The sequence below is a fragment of the Nilaparvata lugens genome, chromosome 5, assembly GCF_014356525.2.
Source record: "Nilaparvata lugens isolate BPH chromosome 5, ASM1435652v1, whole genome shotgun sequence".
NCBI lineage: Eukaryota > Metazoa > Arthropoda > Insecta > Hemiptera > Delphacidae > Nilaparvata > Nilaparvata lugens.
The window spans coordinates 1,565,282-1,582,326 of NC_052508.1; the positions used below are offsets into that span (position 1 = coordinate 1,565,282).

The 17,045-nt window shown below is 32.0% G+C and overlaps 1 protein-coding gene across 8 annotated transcripts in view; it reads right to left on the reverse strand.

Annotated features, from left to right (window-relative positions):
- LOC111054013 (tyrosine-protein phosphatase Lar) overlaps positions 1–16,379 on the reverse strand; it is a 71,248-nt gene extending 54,869 nt beyond the window's left edge. For 4 of the 8 annotated variants that reach the window (XM_039429669.1, XM_039429667.1, XM_039429666.1 and 1 more), the window contains exons 1-5: positions 16,098–16,379; positions 13,000–13,284; positions 4,096–4,119; positions 2,612–2,712; positions 1,011–1,206 (exon numbers count right to left, since the gene is read on the reverse strand). In XM_039429669.1, the coding sequence (XP_039285603.1) occupies positions 1,011–1,206; positions 2,612–2,712; positions 4,096–4,119; positions 13,000–13,284; positions 16,098–16,332 (841 nt within the window). In that variant the 5' untranslated portion in view covers positions 16,333–16,379. The remainder of the gene's footprint in view (positions 1–1,010; positions 1,207–2,611; positions 2,713–4,095; positions 4,120–12,999; positions 13,285–16,097) is intronic. The other 4 variants (XM_039429671.1, XM_039429670.1, XM_039429668.1 and 1 more) reach the window with 3 other exon arrangements.
- Between the last annotated feature and the right edge of the window lie 666 nt (positions 16,380–17,045).

Consider the following 17,045-nt stretch of genomic DNA (forward strand, 5'->3'; position numbering starts at 1 on the left):
ATGTGTAGTAGGATAACAATATGTGTTATAGGATAACAATAAATGTGCATCATATGACCACTCTGTATCCGTCTGGTAATCAAGTCTCATTTTACATAAAGAATGCGAAACTTCCAAAATCTCTTGACTGAACAAAAGCTTATGGCTATCTTCTGCGCCACCCTATCTATGCAAGAAATTGATCTCCAGTTCTATCATCTATAAATGAAATTAGCAGAAGACGTGAGTTTGAACCAGTAGAATGTAACTCAAATTTGAGGGGGCGCTTCGGCTGTGAAAATAGTTCAAATACATTTACTGCAGTTCATCCATTTCATTCATTGAATCATTCAATCACATTCGAATACATGTATTTCATTAGTTACACTAATTATTCTTATACCATTCACAGATGAATAGTCTTCTCGGGGGGATTCTACTTTTCAATAATGTTACAAAGTAAAAAAATGAATGTAATTTACCTCAATATTATTTTATTGCAACTACAATATTTCGTACAAGTTTTGAAATATTATGTGGAAATTAATTATTATTGAATTGTTTGCTATTGATTTAGTAAGTCTCCAAATTTCTCCAAATTACTTCATTTCACATGAAGAATACGAAACCTACAAAATTGTCCTGGATGATAGCCTATGGCTATCTTCTGCGCCGCTCTATGTAAGCACGAAATATATCTCTAGTCTAGCATCTATTCATGAGATTAGCCTAAACGTGACTTTGAACCAGTAGAGTTTAGCACAAATTTAAGGGGACACTTCAAATGTGAAAACATATTATCAATTACACTGATTGTTGTTTTTATTTTATCTATTTTACTTTTTATTTCCTTCATTCTATTACTATCTGGTTCTAGAAACTCTCACCCAATCACAGTCTTCTTGGGGGATTCCAATTTTCAATATTTTTACAATGGAGAGGAAAATCATGTAATTTACCTCAATATTATTCTATTGTAACTAAGGTATTTTGTACAAGTTTTGTAATATTATGTGGAGATGTTGGCTTACCTCCTTGTTGAGTCTTGACGAGGACTGGCTCGGACAGCGGACCAGGGCCGACGCTGGTGAAGGCCTGCACGCGGATTGTGTAGATGGTGTGCGGCGTCAGGTCGCTGATTGTCGTCAACATGTTGTTGTCAACCATCTGCGAGTCCCACGACGCCATCGACTGCTGTGGGTTCTCTGTGTAATACACTTTGTAGCCCTGCCAAAACATAATGCCTAAGGATTAGTAACATTTCTACCCCTTGAAATAATAAAACGTTGATGTTGTCAATACCACAATATTTGTTCAAAATCAATTTGAATTACAGAATCAGGTTTCATGGCAACACCTGTCACATAATTATGAAGAAATACCACAACATCTCCTTCCATAGAAACAAATTATTTCTACCACTGTCTACATTTTTTTGTGATTAACCTTACTTCCATATTGTTTGCTCAATATTTCCCCAAGTAATAAGGATTAAAACTAATAAGTAACAAGGATACAATATTAATTACACCTATGAATTTGTATTTCTATTAGTATTCTACTGAAATATGAATATAAAATTATTCTACTGCAATACGAATATAAAATTCGATATGGTGACAACTGAATAAGGGTATCTGAGAATTTTGGATTTAATTGAAACAAGAATTCTACAGAAAATTATACCAATTCGAAATTCTCGAAAGTATCCAAGAAAATAACCAACCAACCCAATCATAAAAATGGATAATTTTTTTTAATGAATTGGAAATTATCCAGTACCCTTTCAAATTTTATTAATGCATGAGAAATTAATTAAACATTTTATGAATGAATGAATTTATCTATTTAAAAAATTTAAATAATACAAAAAAGCTTCACAAAAAAAAAATTATACTACTGCACTAAAATAAAGCACCACATACAAAAATGACATTAAACATTATATAATTCGCAAATAATTTCCTTATTTATAACATTAGAGATAATAATTATGAAATACAGATTTAATACAACGGTCTATATATGCTTCTACGAGTAATTATGAATTAATTTTGAATGCTTTTTCAAATAGATACATGATCCACAGAATTCTTTCTTTTTAAAGTATTGTATTCATAATATGAGAATGTGCCGTTCGACTGGACCTGTTGGGAATTGATTATCAATTCACTCTCCTTTTAGGAAATTCATCCTTGTTCAATTTTTTACTAAAAATCAGCACTTTATGATCAGCTAGAGTTTTTTTGTCATGATTTGTACCATCAGAATAGGTTATAATGGAATAATCTTCTTGAAGCAAAACAATGTATGAGAATAAAGTGAGATATTAATGTATTATAATAGCTAGTTTTAACGCGAGTCAGGCGTATTGGAATCATAATAATTATTGTCTTGAGCCATAATTATTGATCTATCCATAGGAATGAAACTTCTAATTAATATGTTTTTACAACCATTCTGCAGTATTAGAACCGTAATTTTGTCTTTACTGCTTATTTCATCCATACAAATGGTGATCTAGAATAACGTTTCAATTGACAGGAACTAGTTTATAAGCTATGTATGTATATTCTGTGAGTACATTTCAAGTACTGTTATTGCAATTTATTGTGATTGTAATGCAACTTACGGTGACTTGACCATTGGGTTGCTCGGGCTCTTCCCACTGGATAACCATGGTGCTCGAACTGAGGGGTCTCACTTGAACGTTTTTTGGTGCCGACCCGGGTTCTGTAAAACATGAATTGAACTTAATAATCAATAGCAGAATAAAAGATAAGTTATTGATTACAGATGAATTGATTCATCAAGGCCAGATTGATATATTGACTATTGTAATAAACATTGGTTATATGTCAATAATAGTGGTTATAGGCCAATAATAATGGTTATAGGCCTATTTTCAATTCTTCAAGATTTCTGTTTGTCAAGTTTTAAAATAGCCCCTTGCCGAGCACGGGTTACCTGCTAGTTATAAATAAAATGAATTTCTAATTCATAATAGAAATAAACCAATGTTATTATTATTCATTGATAAGTTTGTTTGATTTTTGATACGATAAAGCCTACCAACTTTTAAAACTTCTACAAAATATTTTTGATCAAACTTCCAAAATTTTCCAACAAAGTTTAAAATCTCTTTTCTAATAGAAGGATTTACTGGCGATGCCAATAAATAATAATCTATTAGATTGCCAATAATCTAATAATCTATTAAAGCATTACAGTATATAAAACAATTTTCAATTTTTTCCTTGATTTTTTACCAAGGATTTATAAAAGTATGTCATCAACTTTACAAATAAATAACAAAGCAATAACGAATTTTTGATTATATCGAATAATAGAATCATCTTGTACAAGAATTTAAGCAACTCTCAACTACTAAATTCATCAGTGAAAATACTCAAATTCAACAAACATAAAAATCATAAATGCAAAACATAATTAAAACTATTATAGCTAGAAAATAGGTAACAAATCAAACATAGAAAATTAAATCCATTTTAAACTCTAATTTTCAAGTGATACAATAAATTTATTTAGAACTAATAAAATAGAGGACAGTAAGCAAAAAAGCATAATGTGGAATGCGGAACGAGGAAATGAGTGAGGGAGTGAGATCTTATTTTGTAACAATAGAAAACATTTAAAAATAAATTGTAGGAAAGGATAAAAACAACAATCCATTGCTGTATTTTAAAATTTATCAGAACCTAAAAAAATTAACAATATTAATTAAGCAAATACGATAAAAAAGTTTATCAACATTACAGAAAATCAACATGCTGAAATTAAAAAGTTAACCAAATTATGATATGCTGGAAATCATATTATTGCGAAGCCTGTCTTAACTGAAAGAGGAAAGATTGAGATACCAGACGATGGAATTTGTGAGTAGGGATGTAACAGCAACTCAACTGAAAACATTTTTCTACAGAAAGAAATGAATGCCTTCCAGAATCACAACTTCCAAAACAGAAACAAAATTGAACAAAATCTACTGATTAGTCAACTCGCACCTAAAAAACAAAATTTTATAGAGAATAATTTAAAAAATCCAACAAAACATTAGACAACTGAGCATGCAATCCTTCTTTCCTTGCTACTCACTTGAACCTCCATGTGATGAATCAGCTGTGAAATGAATTGAATACAATTGTTAAAACATAGGAATATCAAGGATCATACAAGTTTCTTAAGGATGTTCGGAACAACTTGTTATTTTCATTTAAATTGGATAATCTTCTTCAATATAATTGTTCAGATCATTATTATAAGAGTGAGAAAAAGTGGCAACTTAGAATTTTCTAAGTTGTCTAATAAGCGAGTTATGGGTTGTTGAAGTGCTAAACTCCGTTTTCTTTCCAGATCATAAACGGTTTCGAATTTTCCATTGGAGTTTCTTTAATACATTCAGTACATCATTGGCTTTGTTCTAATATGCGTTTTTTTGTGAATTATGCCAAAATAAACAAGTTATCGAATTTATAAAAAATGTTAATTTTTTATTTATGAACGATAAGGGGAATAAAATGTTTTAGTTTGGAAAGATACATTTTTTGAATTTTTAAGAGAAGTTCTAATAATATAGTCGAAACCGTTTATGATCTGGAAAGAAAACGTAATCTGGAAAGTTAGCACTTGAACAACCCATAACTCGCTTATTACACCACTTAAAAATTCCAGTTGCCACTTTTTCTCACTCTTATAATGATCTTAACAATTATAATGAAAAATATTATTGCAATTTCAATAATAAAAAAGTTTACCGAACAGCCTAAATTAACTAGCTTATAGTAAAATAACTAGGTATATTGGAATTGACAATAATGGAATTTTACTTACCGTACCATTAAATAAATTTCAAACTATACCCAGTGATTAAATCGGGGAAAATACAATAATCCAAGAAAGATGGGACGGGAGGTTACTATTAGACAGCGTTCTGTTGAAAGATAAAATCATCATGGAGAACTGAACTGATTTTTAATAATCGATATATTATGAGGAATAAATTTATAAAATCATCGTAAGAAAAATGTACATGAAAACACAAAGAATCATTGTCAATTTTCTAGTATCAAAGGCTTATTTATAAATACAATCAATACTCAATACTATATTTTTTTTAATACTCAATAAACCCCTCACGATCTAACCAGAAAAAGTATTTAGGAGGAAACTCAAACATCTGTTAAGAAGGAATTAGTACCAATACAGTGTTCAAATTGAAACTATAATCAAGTTCATGAGATATTATGATAATAGAGTAGTTAGGCTACGGCTATATTATTGAGTTTTTATAAAATTATTTGTCAATTTTAATTAAACTTGATCAAAATAATTGTCACAAGAGCAATGTTACAGGTCTCTCCACCTTTTGTTGCTAGGAAATGTTGAAAATTTATCATTATCTATTGAAATGAACACTGAACATTATACATTATTATACAGTCAACTTTGTATAATTAAGGATTAGAAAATACTTTTGTAAAACTTGTAAGTGATCTCTGTTCATTTATAATTATTTTCTCTATGAATTCATCTAATCTATTATGAGAAATAGTATTCATAACATCGCAGTTCACAAGTGAAATATAAACAAGAAATTTACATTAGAGTTTATGGTGCACAAAGGAAACGAGTGGCAAACTCAGCATTCTTGCTCAAGTGGAAAAGACAGTTTGAAAACAAGTAAAAACTGGAAAATTCATGAACTGGACTCACGCCTCAATAAATATTTACAACGATAATTGAATGAATAGTAAACACAAATAATAGGTATTTGAGGTTTTGAGATACCTATGTAAATATAAATATATATGTATAATATGAAGTATTTTTATGATCAATGCTTGTAAAAATAAAAATGTAATTATTTTGTTGTTATGGGCCAACAGGTACATAGGCCTAATATTGTAATTGCTAAGTTCTATTTATGATGCATGAAAAAATCTGAATTTATGTTTTAATGGATTCTCGTTTAGGTTTATTGTGATCAGGGAAAAATGATTTAATGATGATATAAAAATTCGATATTATTGGATCTATAATAAATCACACAGTAATATTGTTATAATTTATTCTTTGTTAATAATTTCTTGAGTACCGTAGCTACTACTTATGTTCATTTGTTGAGTAGCTGCGTATGATCTCCAGGTTGTCTACAGGTATTCCGACATCATTTCGTATAGAATATGATGTAGACTGTATTGGTATCTGTTTGGAGAGCCCATTCATTTATTTATTTAGCGTATGGCAGATAAACAACAATTATATAGCTCATGAGTCAAATGCCTTCATATACAATGTATATTTCCATTTTCTTTGAGATGTTATGTAGTTTTCGGCCAGGAGAACATAAGTTTGTCTGACCGCCATCATTTGCTAGTCCATTTAGCGTTACCCAATGTGTGCCATGGAGGCGAACTACATGGAGAGCCCATTATTTCTCAATTAAATAATAATATATTATTCTATTGTGGTACAAGTCAACAAGCATATAAGTAAATTCATTACTCAAGATGGTCTGAATCCAGTTCAATATAGTGAAACACTTGTTTATTATAGAAAACGCATCTCAGCAGTCACACAGTGATAGAAATCAAAATACAGATACAAACATCGGTTGACAGTGCTGTGAATACATTTGCTACAATGCTTGAAAGATTAATTTGATGAGATGCCAAGGCAGTGGGAAATACGCCATTTCAAACCACTGAACAAGATAGCGAATTAAGATACTTCAAATGCTGAAGTCTGATTTGCATAGCGTTCCATTTGTTTCAAATACAGTGGTGCCATATATGGCTCAAAGTGTCATTGAGCAGCGTCTTAGCTTATTTACACATTTCAAATAATTTACAACCGTGAGACGTTTTCAATGGAACAAGACGCTTCTTGAACCAGAATGATTCGCCTACAAAGACAAAGTTGTTCGTTGTTCTCGTATTTCGTGTTTGAAATGATATACTGTAAGCTACATCAGAATAGTAGAGTTAACGTTCAATTAATAATAAACATTTGAAAATTTGGAAAAGATAGGACATGATGCAGACAACTTAGTTTGAGAATGGATTACTCTACGGTATCATAAAATAAAAAATCAGAAAAACGACATATCATTCATAAATAAATGACAATGAAGTTGGAGCATTCATAATTTTATAAAATTTTGGAACAGATACGGCCAGAGGCTTCTAACTAAATTGAAAAAGATGATCTACGGTATATCCACAGACTCTAATATAAAATAACTTCTACAATCCACGAAGAATATTATGTTTAGGTCTTTCATATTCATCTACATTTAAGTACGTGGAATCATTGGAGAATGATTCTATTTATGTTGAGATTTTTTTGGAAAACTCATAATTTGGGAATATTTGTCGAAAAATAGGTATTACTTTTAGTTAACAGCGTACCGGTACAGTATTATTTCTCGAACCGAAACTTGAAATTCATAATACCAAATTGTATTTTCCACTGTCAACCAATGGTATGCCAATTATATTGTGATAGACATTGCAAGAACAAAAATCAATATTAATTATTGTGCACGGTGCTTTCAATCCAATAGCAGAATTTGATTTGTGATGTGGTGCAACCTACTAAAGATAATACAATTCAGTGGTGAAGTGTGTTGGTGAATGTTACAGAAAAGTCGGATTCATTGTGCACAAATTTATAGCCGCATTCGTTCAAATAATGAGAAAGCCATGATTAATAGGCAGCATGGGGTTTTGATCAACAACAGCTGTTGAAAACAGGGTATCAAATTTTGAATCGAATAAAGTAAAACTCAAATTGATATGCTAAAAGCCAGAAATATTTTAGTTGGTTGATGATGGAAGAATAAATTTGTTTTGGTTGGTTGATGGTTTGTAAGCTACAACAAGAATGCCTATTAAATTCCATTATCTTTGTTGTATGTGGAAACATTTCTCTCTAATTTGTTAAAAATTAGAAACATGCTTCTTTGAGCGATATTTCAAAACGTTAGTAAAAGATTCATACCAATATATTTACATCTAGTTATACAATAGATCAATTTTGTTTTAATGACTGTGAAAAATATTACAAGCTAGTAAGTTACCAAACTCACATGTGAGAACAAGTAAGCCCTGCACACCCACACACATCGATTTTTGTTCGTACGATATTTTGCCATCCTTATGAATTCTATCAGATTAAACGGAACTTGACAAACATCATCTGTTTAATCCAATAGAATTTATAAGGACGGAAGAATATCGTACGAACAAAAATCGATGTGTATGTAGCTAGCCTAAGTAGGTTCGAAACATGTGTAGGAAGATGATGAAAATACAGGATGTTTGTGCTTAATGAATCGGACTTCAATCAACATTTTAAAATCAAATGAAAATAACTTAGAGGAAAGGATATTGTGGCGCAAACTGCAACGAATAGGTAGCACAGCACATCACAAGTTGGAGAGTTAGTTTTTAACTTACATCAACATCATTCACCATATTATTGTGATCGGATGCAATGCGGTGATAACACCCATTTTTTATAAACCACCACCAAGAGAAAGTGATTAAAATCACATCATCGATCACACATGGAAAAAGAAACCAGAATAATACGCTTAAAATACCAATTATCTTCAACCTCTAGGTTATGTTACACTCTATTAATTCATCAACTGCAATAAATTGGTTATTCAGACAAAAAAACACACATGAGTAACAAAAATTTAAATTCAAACAAATACAAAACAAAAACAATTCAAACAAATGTTCTTCTAGTACAGCTAACTAATTGGTCAATTGTTCAAAAATGAATAATTTTTAATTCATTTATTCCATTCCACAATCACAATATCAAATTAGTGATTGGGATAGAATCAACAGGATAAACCCGAACCTATTTTTCTCCCTAATTTTGATGAAAATAGTCTAAATAAGGTTAGGCTAACACTTCTTATAATGATCACAAAAATTTACAGTCCTAATATACATTATACCTAAAATTCTGTATCTGGGTTAATCATAAGAGTGAGGCGATGGTTTGAAGGGTTTTCAAGTAAGTTAGTAGAAATATAAAGGCTAAACAGTATTACTTGTCGAAAACTTGTTACAATAATAATTTATAAAATCTTACTCGGATTGAATATTGAGGAATAAGGTACAGTACTGTATTAAAGATTATAACAATAGAGTATGCGTATTTTCCATACTTTTATTGATCATCAAAATATAATTAATCTATATTTCACAAGTAAAGCATCTCATCTTCAGAGGACATCAGAACCAACTTCTCATTCATTTCTACAGGGCTACTCAATAGTTTCATTATCATATATAGGATCGCTATTACCCTTTTATTTTCTTTGATGACACCACCTGTTTCAACCATTATTGGTGTCAAAGAAAAAACGAAAATAGAATAAAACAGAGCCTACTTATATGAGAGGGCCTATGAAGCTTCACAAGAAGATACACAACATTGATGCCTTTGATGCTCACTTAAGCGTTCTATGACTAATCGAATTCACCAGATTCTATTGATTAATTTTTTATTTTTCAATATCATTAATCATTTTGGCTAAAATAGTTTATATTAATTTTTTCATCTTCATTATATTGTTGCTTAATTTAATGCATGAACATTTACCACCTTATACAATTATTTCCAATGCTGATTAACAACTAATTTTATTTTGAAAATGTTATCATTTTATGTATTTTGAGGCAAATGAAATCTCATGAATAATTAGCCACTGATAATTCTAATTGGATAGCAAAACTCAATAGTTGAATACACAATGAACCAATGTCTACTGCCCCAGTACCAGTATAGGCTACTATACACAGTATGCTGTATAGCAGCACAAACAGTAGAAGGCAAGCTTTATAATCAATTGGCCTCATTAGTATTCAGCAGTGGCAGGTGAATAATTGCATCAATGCAGTCCAATGACACCATATGAATAAACGAGCAAGGCTCACCCTCTCACTCACACTTGGTCATCTCACAACTGTAAATTACACGTGTACAAGAGAGCAAGAGCAACAGCACTGCACGCACATATGTTAATGAATGGACCTGAGTGTGTGTACTCGTATTAACAACTGTGTTACAACCACCAACCTACGATAGAAGTAATTCACTGGACTACTGACATTAGACATAATTAGTTTGGCCCGACCTGTTTGGTCGATAATATGGTTCAATGACTGTTTAATAACATTGTATTGACTTTCTCACCCTCTAACAAAAGGGATATAAAATATATGCTATAATACATTTTGGTGAATTATTTTGAATGCATTAGAATTTATAATTTTTGCCATAATAATATGATTCAAGATATTTGTAGTGATTTTCGATACTGTAGTATTGATTCGGATAAGAAACATATATGTCTCAGATCTATTGATCTATCTGATATCAAGAACATCATTAATTCATTTATAATTTTAATAATTATCATTTTCATCATAATAATTATATTGAATGAAGAATAAAGGTTCTAATACAGAAGCCTATATAAGAAAAACATTATCAGAGATCTTCCAGGGTGAATTGTACAATTTATGTCTCAGAATATACGTGATTCAGTAATGAAGAAGTATTGAATTATATTTTAACAAAAACATACCTAATTTCACTCAATGACTTGGAGACAAAATAAACGTTAAAAAATTCTCAACTGAAATCTGAAGAATTCTAAATAGGTTGCAATTTCCAATTGAAAAGAATGATTTTGAAATCAATCTAAAATATAGAAAATTGACAACTGGATTAGAAGAATTCCAGAAAGGGATGCAATTTTCTAATTGAAGAAAATAATTTAGAATCGTTCTTGAAATAATTGATTTTCAAGAAAAAAAGTCGATATTTCCTCATAAATTGAATAATAAACTACAACCCAGATGTAATGCATTTCCATGTATTGTCTGTTTCAATTAAATGGAAAACCACTGACCCGAAATGTTGGGTAATCCCTTGTTTGATGAATAATCTTTTAAAAAACAGAGACATCACCAAATGGAACCAGCCACTGGCATAAAAACTCACATCGGATCAAAAAATGGAAACCACGGGGAAAACTACAGTACTTTTAGCAAGTTTCAAATATGCATGTACATATTTTTTCACTAGTCATAACTTTTGACATTCAAACACTGAAATAGCCCCCTCCATATATCAAGCAACACAAATCCTGAGGTAGGGCAGAGAACCCTTTCCCACTGGCAATCCCTCAGACCATTATATCTGACGTATGACCCCATATCTCATTGCCTAGCATCCGTCCTCCTATGATACAGCACAAAACGACCTTTTTGGCCTCCAACATTCGATGATTACTCCAGCAACACCCAACACCTCACTCAATGTACAACCAGGTTACACAAACAGTGGCACACAACATTTCTCCCCTTTATTGAATAAATTGTCTTATTTTCTTCAACAAATAAAATGTAATGTATAATAAAGTTGCAATACCTCGTTCTTTTAAAAAGGTCCATGATTATTCGCCGCAAATACGAAATATCCCCTTTAATGGTTTGAAAATAATAAAAGTCTTGCTTCTAGTTTCTGTTGTACAAAGTGGCACAGGGAAATGAGATATTTTGAAAAAATTCAATTTCATAAGATTTCTAATGAAATTAAATTTATTCATGTACTCCCTCCGCCGCTGTACATACAATGTTCATAAATAGATCTGAAAAATCTCTAGTTCTTTACGATGTGGCCATGTGGGCCTACTGTGATGGAATAGATTTTTAGCATATTTGAATACTTGGCCTCTCGTTTCCAACTTTTATCCGCAAATTCAGTGACTCAAATAATATCGAGTCAAACTATCTATTTTCCACAATATACCTTTGTAATAGTATTCAATTTTTGCCATTGAATTAAATCACCTCAAGCTTATGCATTCATGACTCAAGTAGTTATGAAGATTAGCAATGTTGCAGTAATATTTATTCAATTCTGCAATTCAAGAAAAATAATATAAATCATCAAAATTAGGAACCTATGCAAAAAAATTATTCATATTTTCAGAACATACATTGCTACCAGAGTATTTCAGTAAAATAAATTCAGAACCGCTGCAATTCAATTGAAGAAAAATCATATCAATTATAAAAGCAAGGTAAATTTTGTTAAAAAAAATCATTAACTGAACAATTAATCAGTGACCAACAATCAATTGGTTATAGCTTCCACCACAGAATAAGCAAAGAAGAGTTACTTTTGAATCATACTCTGATTTTCATAACTTCCTAATTGAAATACATTGTATTCCCCATGTCCAGATGAGCCAGTTACACACACATCGATTTTTGGTCGTTCGATATTTTTGCCGTCATCATAAACTCTATTAGATTAAACAGAACTTAGCAAACAGATGATATTTTCATGTGTTTGTCAAGTTCCGTTTAATCTGAATACATAAGGCAAAATATCGTATGAACAAAAATCGATGTGTGTGTGTGTGTGTGTGCGGGGCTTTACAAACGCATCGATTTTTTGCCGTCCTTATGAATTCCATCAGATTAAGCGGAGCTTGACAAAACATCTGTTTGACATCATCTGTCTCTAATCTTATAAAATTCATAAGGACATCAAAAAATCGTACGTCCAAAAATCAATGTGTGTGTAGTTAAGCCCCGCACACACACATCGATTTTTGTTCGTACGGTATTTTGCCGTTCTTATGAATTCTATTAGATTAAACAAGTGATGTCAAACAGATTTTTTCAAGCTCCGCTTAATCTGATAGAATTCATGAAGACGACAAAATATCGTACGAACAAAAATCTATGTGTGTGTAGCTAGCCTTAGCTTTACTGGCTCAACTTTTACGTGTCCGTTATACCAATTCGGAAGTTATATGAATAATTTATATAACTTCAATATTTCTGAAGTAGGTATAATGTTTTGTGTATGCTTCCTGTATACTACTACTATAATGATTAGTTTATCATGTGGGCCTATGTTATAACGAAATTGGATAGTAGATTAATATAAACTGACCAGTTTCTCCGGTAGTAACAATGGCGGAAGCGCTGGGCGGGCCTCGGCCTATGTTGTTCACAGCAATGACAAACATCTCGTACTCGGTGTAGGGGCTGAGCGATCGCACTGCGTAGTGCATCGTGATTATGCCCGAGATTTCGCTGTACGCCTGGTTCACATTCTTCGGCTTGTACTGGATCACATAGTAGAGCAGGTCTTCTGTGTTCGGATAGGACCACGTCAAACGCACCGACGTCGCTGTTATTTCAGATATTTGCACGTTGGTCGGAGCGCTAGGCAGGGCTGCAACGTGCAACACACCAATCAATTATCACTGCACAATTGCTAATTATTAGTTATGATTATATATGCATCACTGCTACATAGTTTCACGTTCACATGCTTTTTTACATTGAAATTGAAATTTGACTAACAATTAGTTCTCCTAGAAAATACCATGTTATCCATAAAAAAATGATGTAAATTGGTTAAATTTAGTAGTTATTTGGATTCAGATTGTAGCATTTGGCAGAAATGTAGATCATATTTTGATTTAGATTGCAGCATTTTGTGGATACAGTAGGTAGATTATTAGATAAAAATTGGTTATCTTCGTGGTAGGGTATTGGATAATTGGTAAAAAAATTGGTACTGTAGGTTCTTGAATAAAAATTGAATAAAACCCAGCTTTGTTAGACTGGAACTCGAAGTTTTGAGGATGAAAATAATTAGCTATTTAGTGAGTTAAAATCAGCTACAACCAACAACTTCATTATGCCAATATATGATATGGTATTATTTAATTTCAATGTATTGGGAAGAATAGGCTAAATATACCCGTGCTAATACATTCAGTAGATATTATCGACACAAACATACCACTACCTCTAGTAGTTTGTCAATGAGAAGAATATTTTGGGTATCCTTTTCCAAGTGTAATAGTGTGATATTGAGAGGGTAGTATTGTAGTTGTTTTTGTGTATCTTATATTATTTTTCAGGTTTTTGAACTGGAATGAACTTTGATTTTTACTGTATGTTGAACCCTGCGATTTAGTGTGAGAATATTTGACCATGTTTATTGAATTTGCTAACTTGTTGCTTAGTTGTCGAAATTAAAGCAATTTTCGTGCATTTTTCAAATGCTACTGTATTTGGGAATTGTACGACCATTCACCTTTTTGCAGCTTTGGCTTTTCCACTGGAAGTTATGCTCAACGCTCGTGGAGGGGGAATAATTTTCAGTGAAAAGGCCACAGTTGGTATTCAGACGCGAACGAAAAATCATGTAACGGTGTGCGAGCCTCGATCCTCTCAATGGGTCTGTTGCCCATCCAGAGGGACAAATTGAAAAGTTTATCATTATCAGTACTTTTGTTGTAGTTTGTATAGTAATCTAAAATTGATAGAATCAGTAGATGTAAAATTAAAAGGTTAGTTGTGTGCATGAATTTAAGTAGAGTGTAGTGAGTTTAATTACGTCTGAGTTTATTGAGTTTTGGATTAAGTGTTCTCAAAAGTAAAGTTTAAATATTGTTGAAATGGTGAGTGCCAAACTATTGTTTTTTTTTATTTAGCTCGGAATTTAGTACATAGAATGACCGAGGCCCGAATTTAGTTGCAGCAAGTTAGCAGGTTCCAAAAATGTATAGATTGAATTAATTGAATATACCTTCTTTTTCTGAATCAGTTACTGAGTAACTCTGTTGGAAAATTTGACATGATTTCTATTGATTCGTTAATGAGTTCAATAAACCTGGAGTTGAATTTTATAAGTAAGTATTTTTCATTGAAGTTCCTGGCTCGTAGTTACTATAGTTGCTAGGATAGGTTACAATGATGATCATCTGTGCATTTGAATGAACGAATCCACTAAGAGCTCCCAACCAATCAAGGATTCAAATACCGGTAGATGATTTGATAGCAGTAAACTTTAGCCAATATTATAGAAAAGAAGAAACAACCCCCCTCCGTTTACATTGGTGGCCAGCGGTGGGATAGTCTGCAAGAATGACTATCGAACCACATGTATTCTTATATATTTCATATTTTGGAAGGTTAACTCAATAGAGACAAATATATCTCCGGTTACAGAATTATGTCAGGTGTGGTGTAGGGTTAAAAATACCTCCACCGGTTACACAAGAGTAACTGTTATCTATCCAAGTAAGGCCGATTGCCGATTAATGTTGATCCAAACAATATTAGCCTCATATTATCGAAATTTGAATTTTCATTCATCTATTTCCATCGTTTATGATTTTCTGATAATACTTTGTAAATTTAAATTGTAAAGTCAGCACCTCATTAACATTGGTGTGCTGTGCAATACTATTTCGTCACTAGACAAGGCATATCGATTACCTCCGCACCGTTGCTAAATCGTTGTGGGCTAAGAAGAAATATAATGAACAACCAACATATTTTATTTCAATTAAAAATAGTATTAATGAATCATAAAAGCATATTTTAAAAAATATAATCAAAACATATTGATTGATGTGGTGTATTTTGTTCTAAACTGATGTAAACAATAAACAATTTGATTTGATTTGATATTATCTCGACGAATAAAATTTATTTGATGATAGAAGAGCTCCATTCCAAAATCTGCTAAGTCAATTTTTTCCGATTTCTGTTTTTCAGGTTATATCTCATCAAGACATATGACTTTATCATTTGCTAGTGTGTTTCTTGCCAAAACCTGCTTGCTAAATCTGTAATCACCATTCAAACATTATTTTTTTCCAAAACCTGTCAAGTCAACTAGTCGTTTTTTCCAATCCCTGCCAAGTTACTGCGCAGTTTTATTTTTACAAAAAAATGGTTAGATAATTGAAGAATACCTTTGAAAATAATACATAATAATTATTCTTCTAATAATGAATTAATTCCCGCGAGAATTCATTGGCACAGCGCATACAGTGATTCAGCAAAAGTTTTTCCCAATTTGCCAAAAAATTATGTTTTTGACTTGGAAGGTTTTGGAATGGGGCTCTTCGATTATTCCCAAGAATCAATAATTAATAATGATTCAAGAAAATATTTTTGTATGCTGTAGACTAGTTTGTTTGTTGTTAATTAGTTAGGTGCTAAATTAGGTATAAGGGTACTGACACTGGACTTTGACAGTGGTCATAGCCTCGATGACACCGAGCGCGCTTGCGGCCACACACGTGTAGTTGGCCGACTGCTGGATGTTGGCCAGCTCCAACACGTTGCGACCAATCGGCAGCTTGTCCTCGGGAGTGAGGTCCTGGGCGGGGCCTCGCCGCCACTTGACGAATGGCATCGGGGAGCCAACCGCCACACACGTCAGGTTCAGGTCCTGGCCAAGCATCACCTCGAACATCGGCTGCGGCTTGATCGTGAACTGAGGCGGCACGCGTCGAACTACACAAACAAATTTCATTACAATGCTTTACTTCATGTGTTACTATGCTTCTGCAATAATCCAAATGTAAATTGAATTCAGGATTTCTACGATATGGATTTGCTATTTTCTTTTCTATGCATTAAGTTCTAATTCCTTTGTATCTATTATAATTTGCACTGGGGAAAATTTTGTGTCCAGGAAACATGAAAAACTATTAAAATAATTTATTAGTTTGTCAAAATTTCGTGGAAAATCTACATCGGACTTTAAAATTTCCATAAAAAGTTTCATTGTCACGAACCCGCAACCTTTCATTCATGAGTGGCACGTGCTACCAATTAGGTTACGGAATCAATTTGAGAAAATTCTGTTTCGTTGAGTTTTCATAGTTACGTAAGCTTGGAATCGCAGATTGGATGAAGTTGATTCAATTATTGAATTGGAATTGATTGATTAATAGCAATGTAAATAATCCTATATCCATCCTCAGCAGATCCAGAATCGTTATGTAAAATTGCAAGTTAATCAGTTTATTAATTTACTCGTATAATGCGACATTCGAGTATCTCCTATCCTGTACATGTCTAATCCAATTCTTTCCTTCATAATATTATAGATTGACATTATGGAGATAAATTTATTTTGATTATTGAAATGAATAAAGATCGTATTCCAGGTTTTTTAGTCAA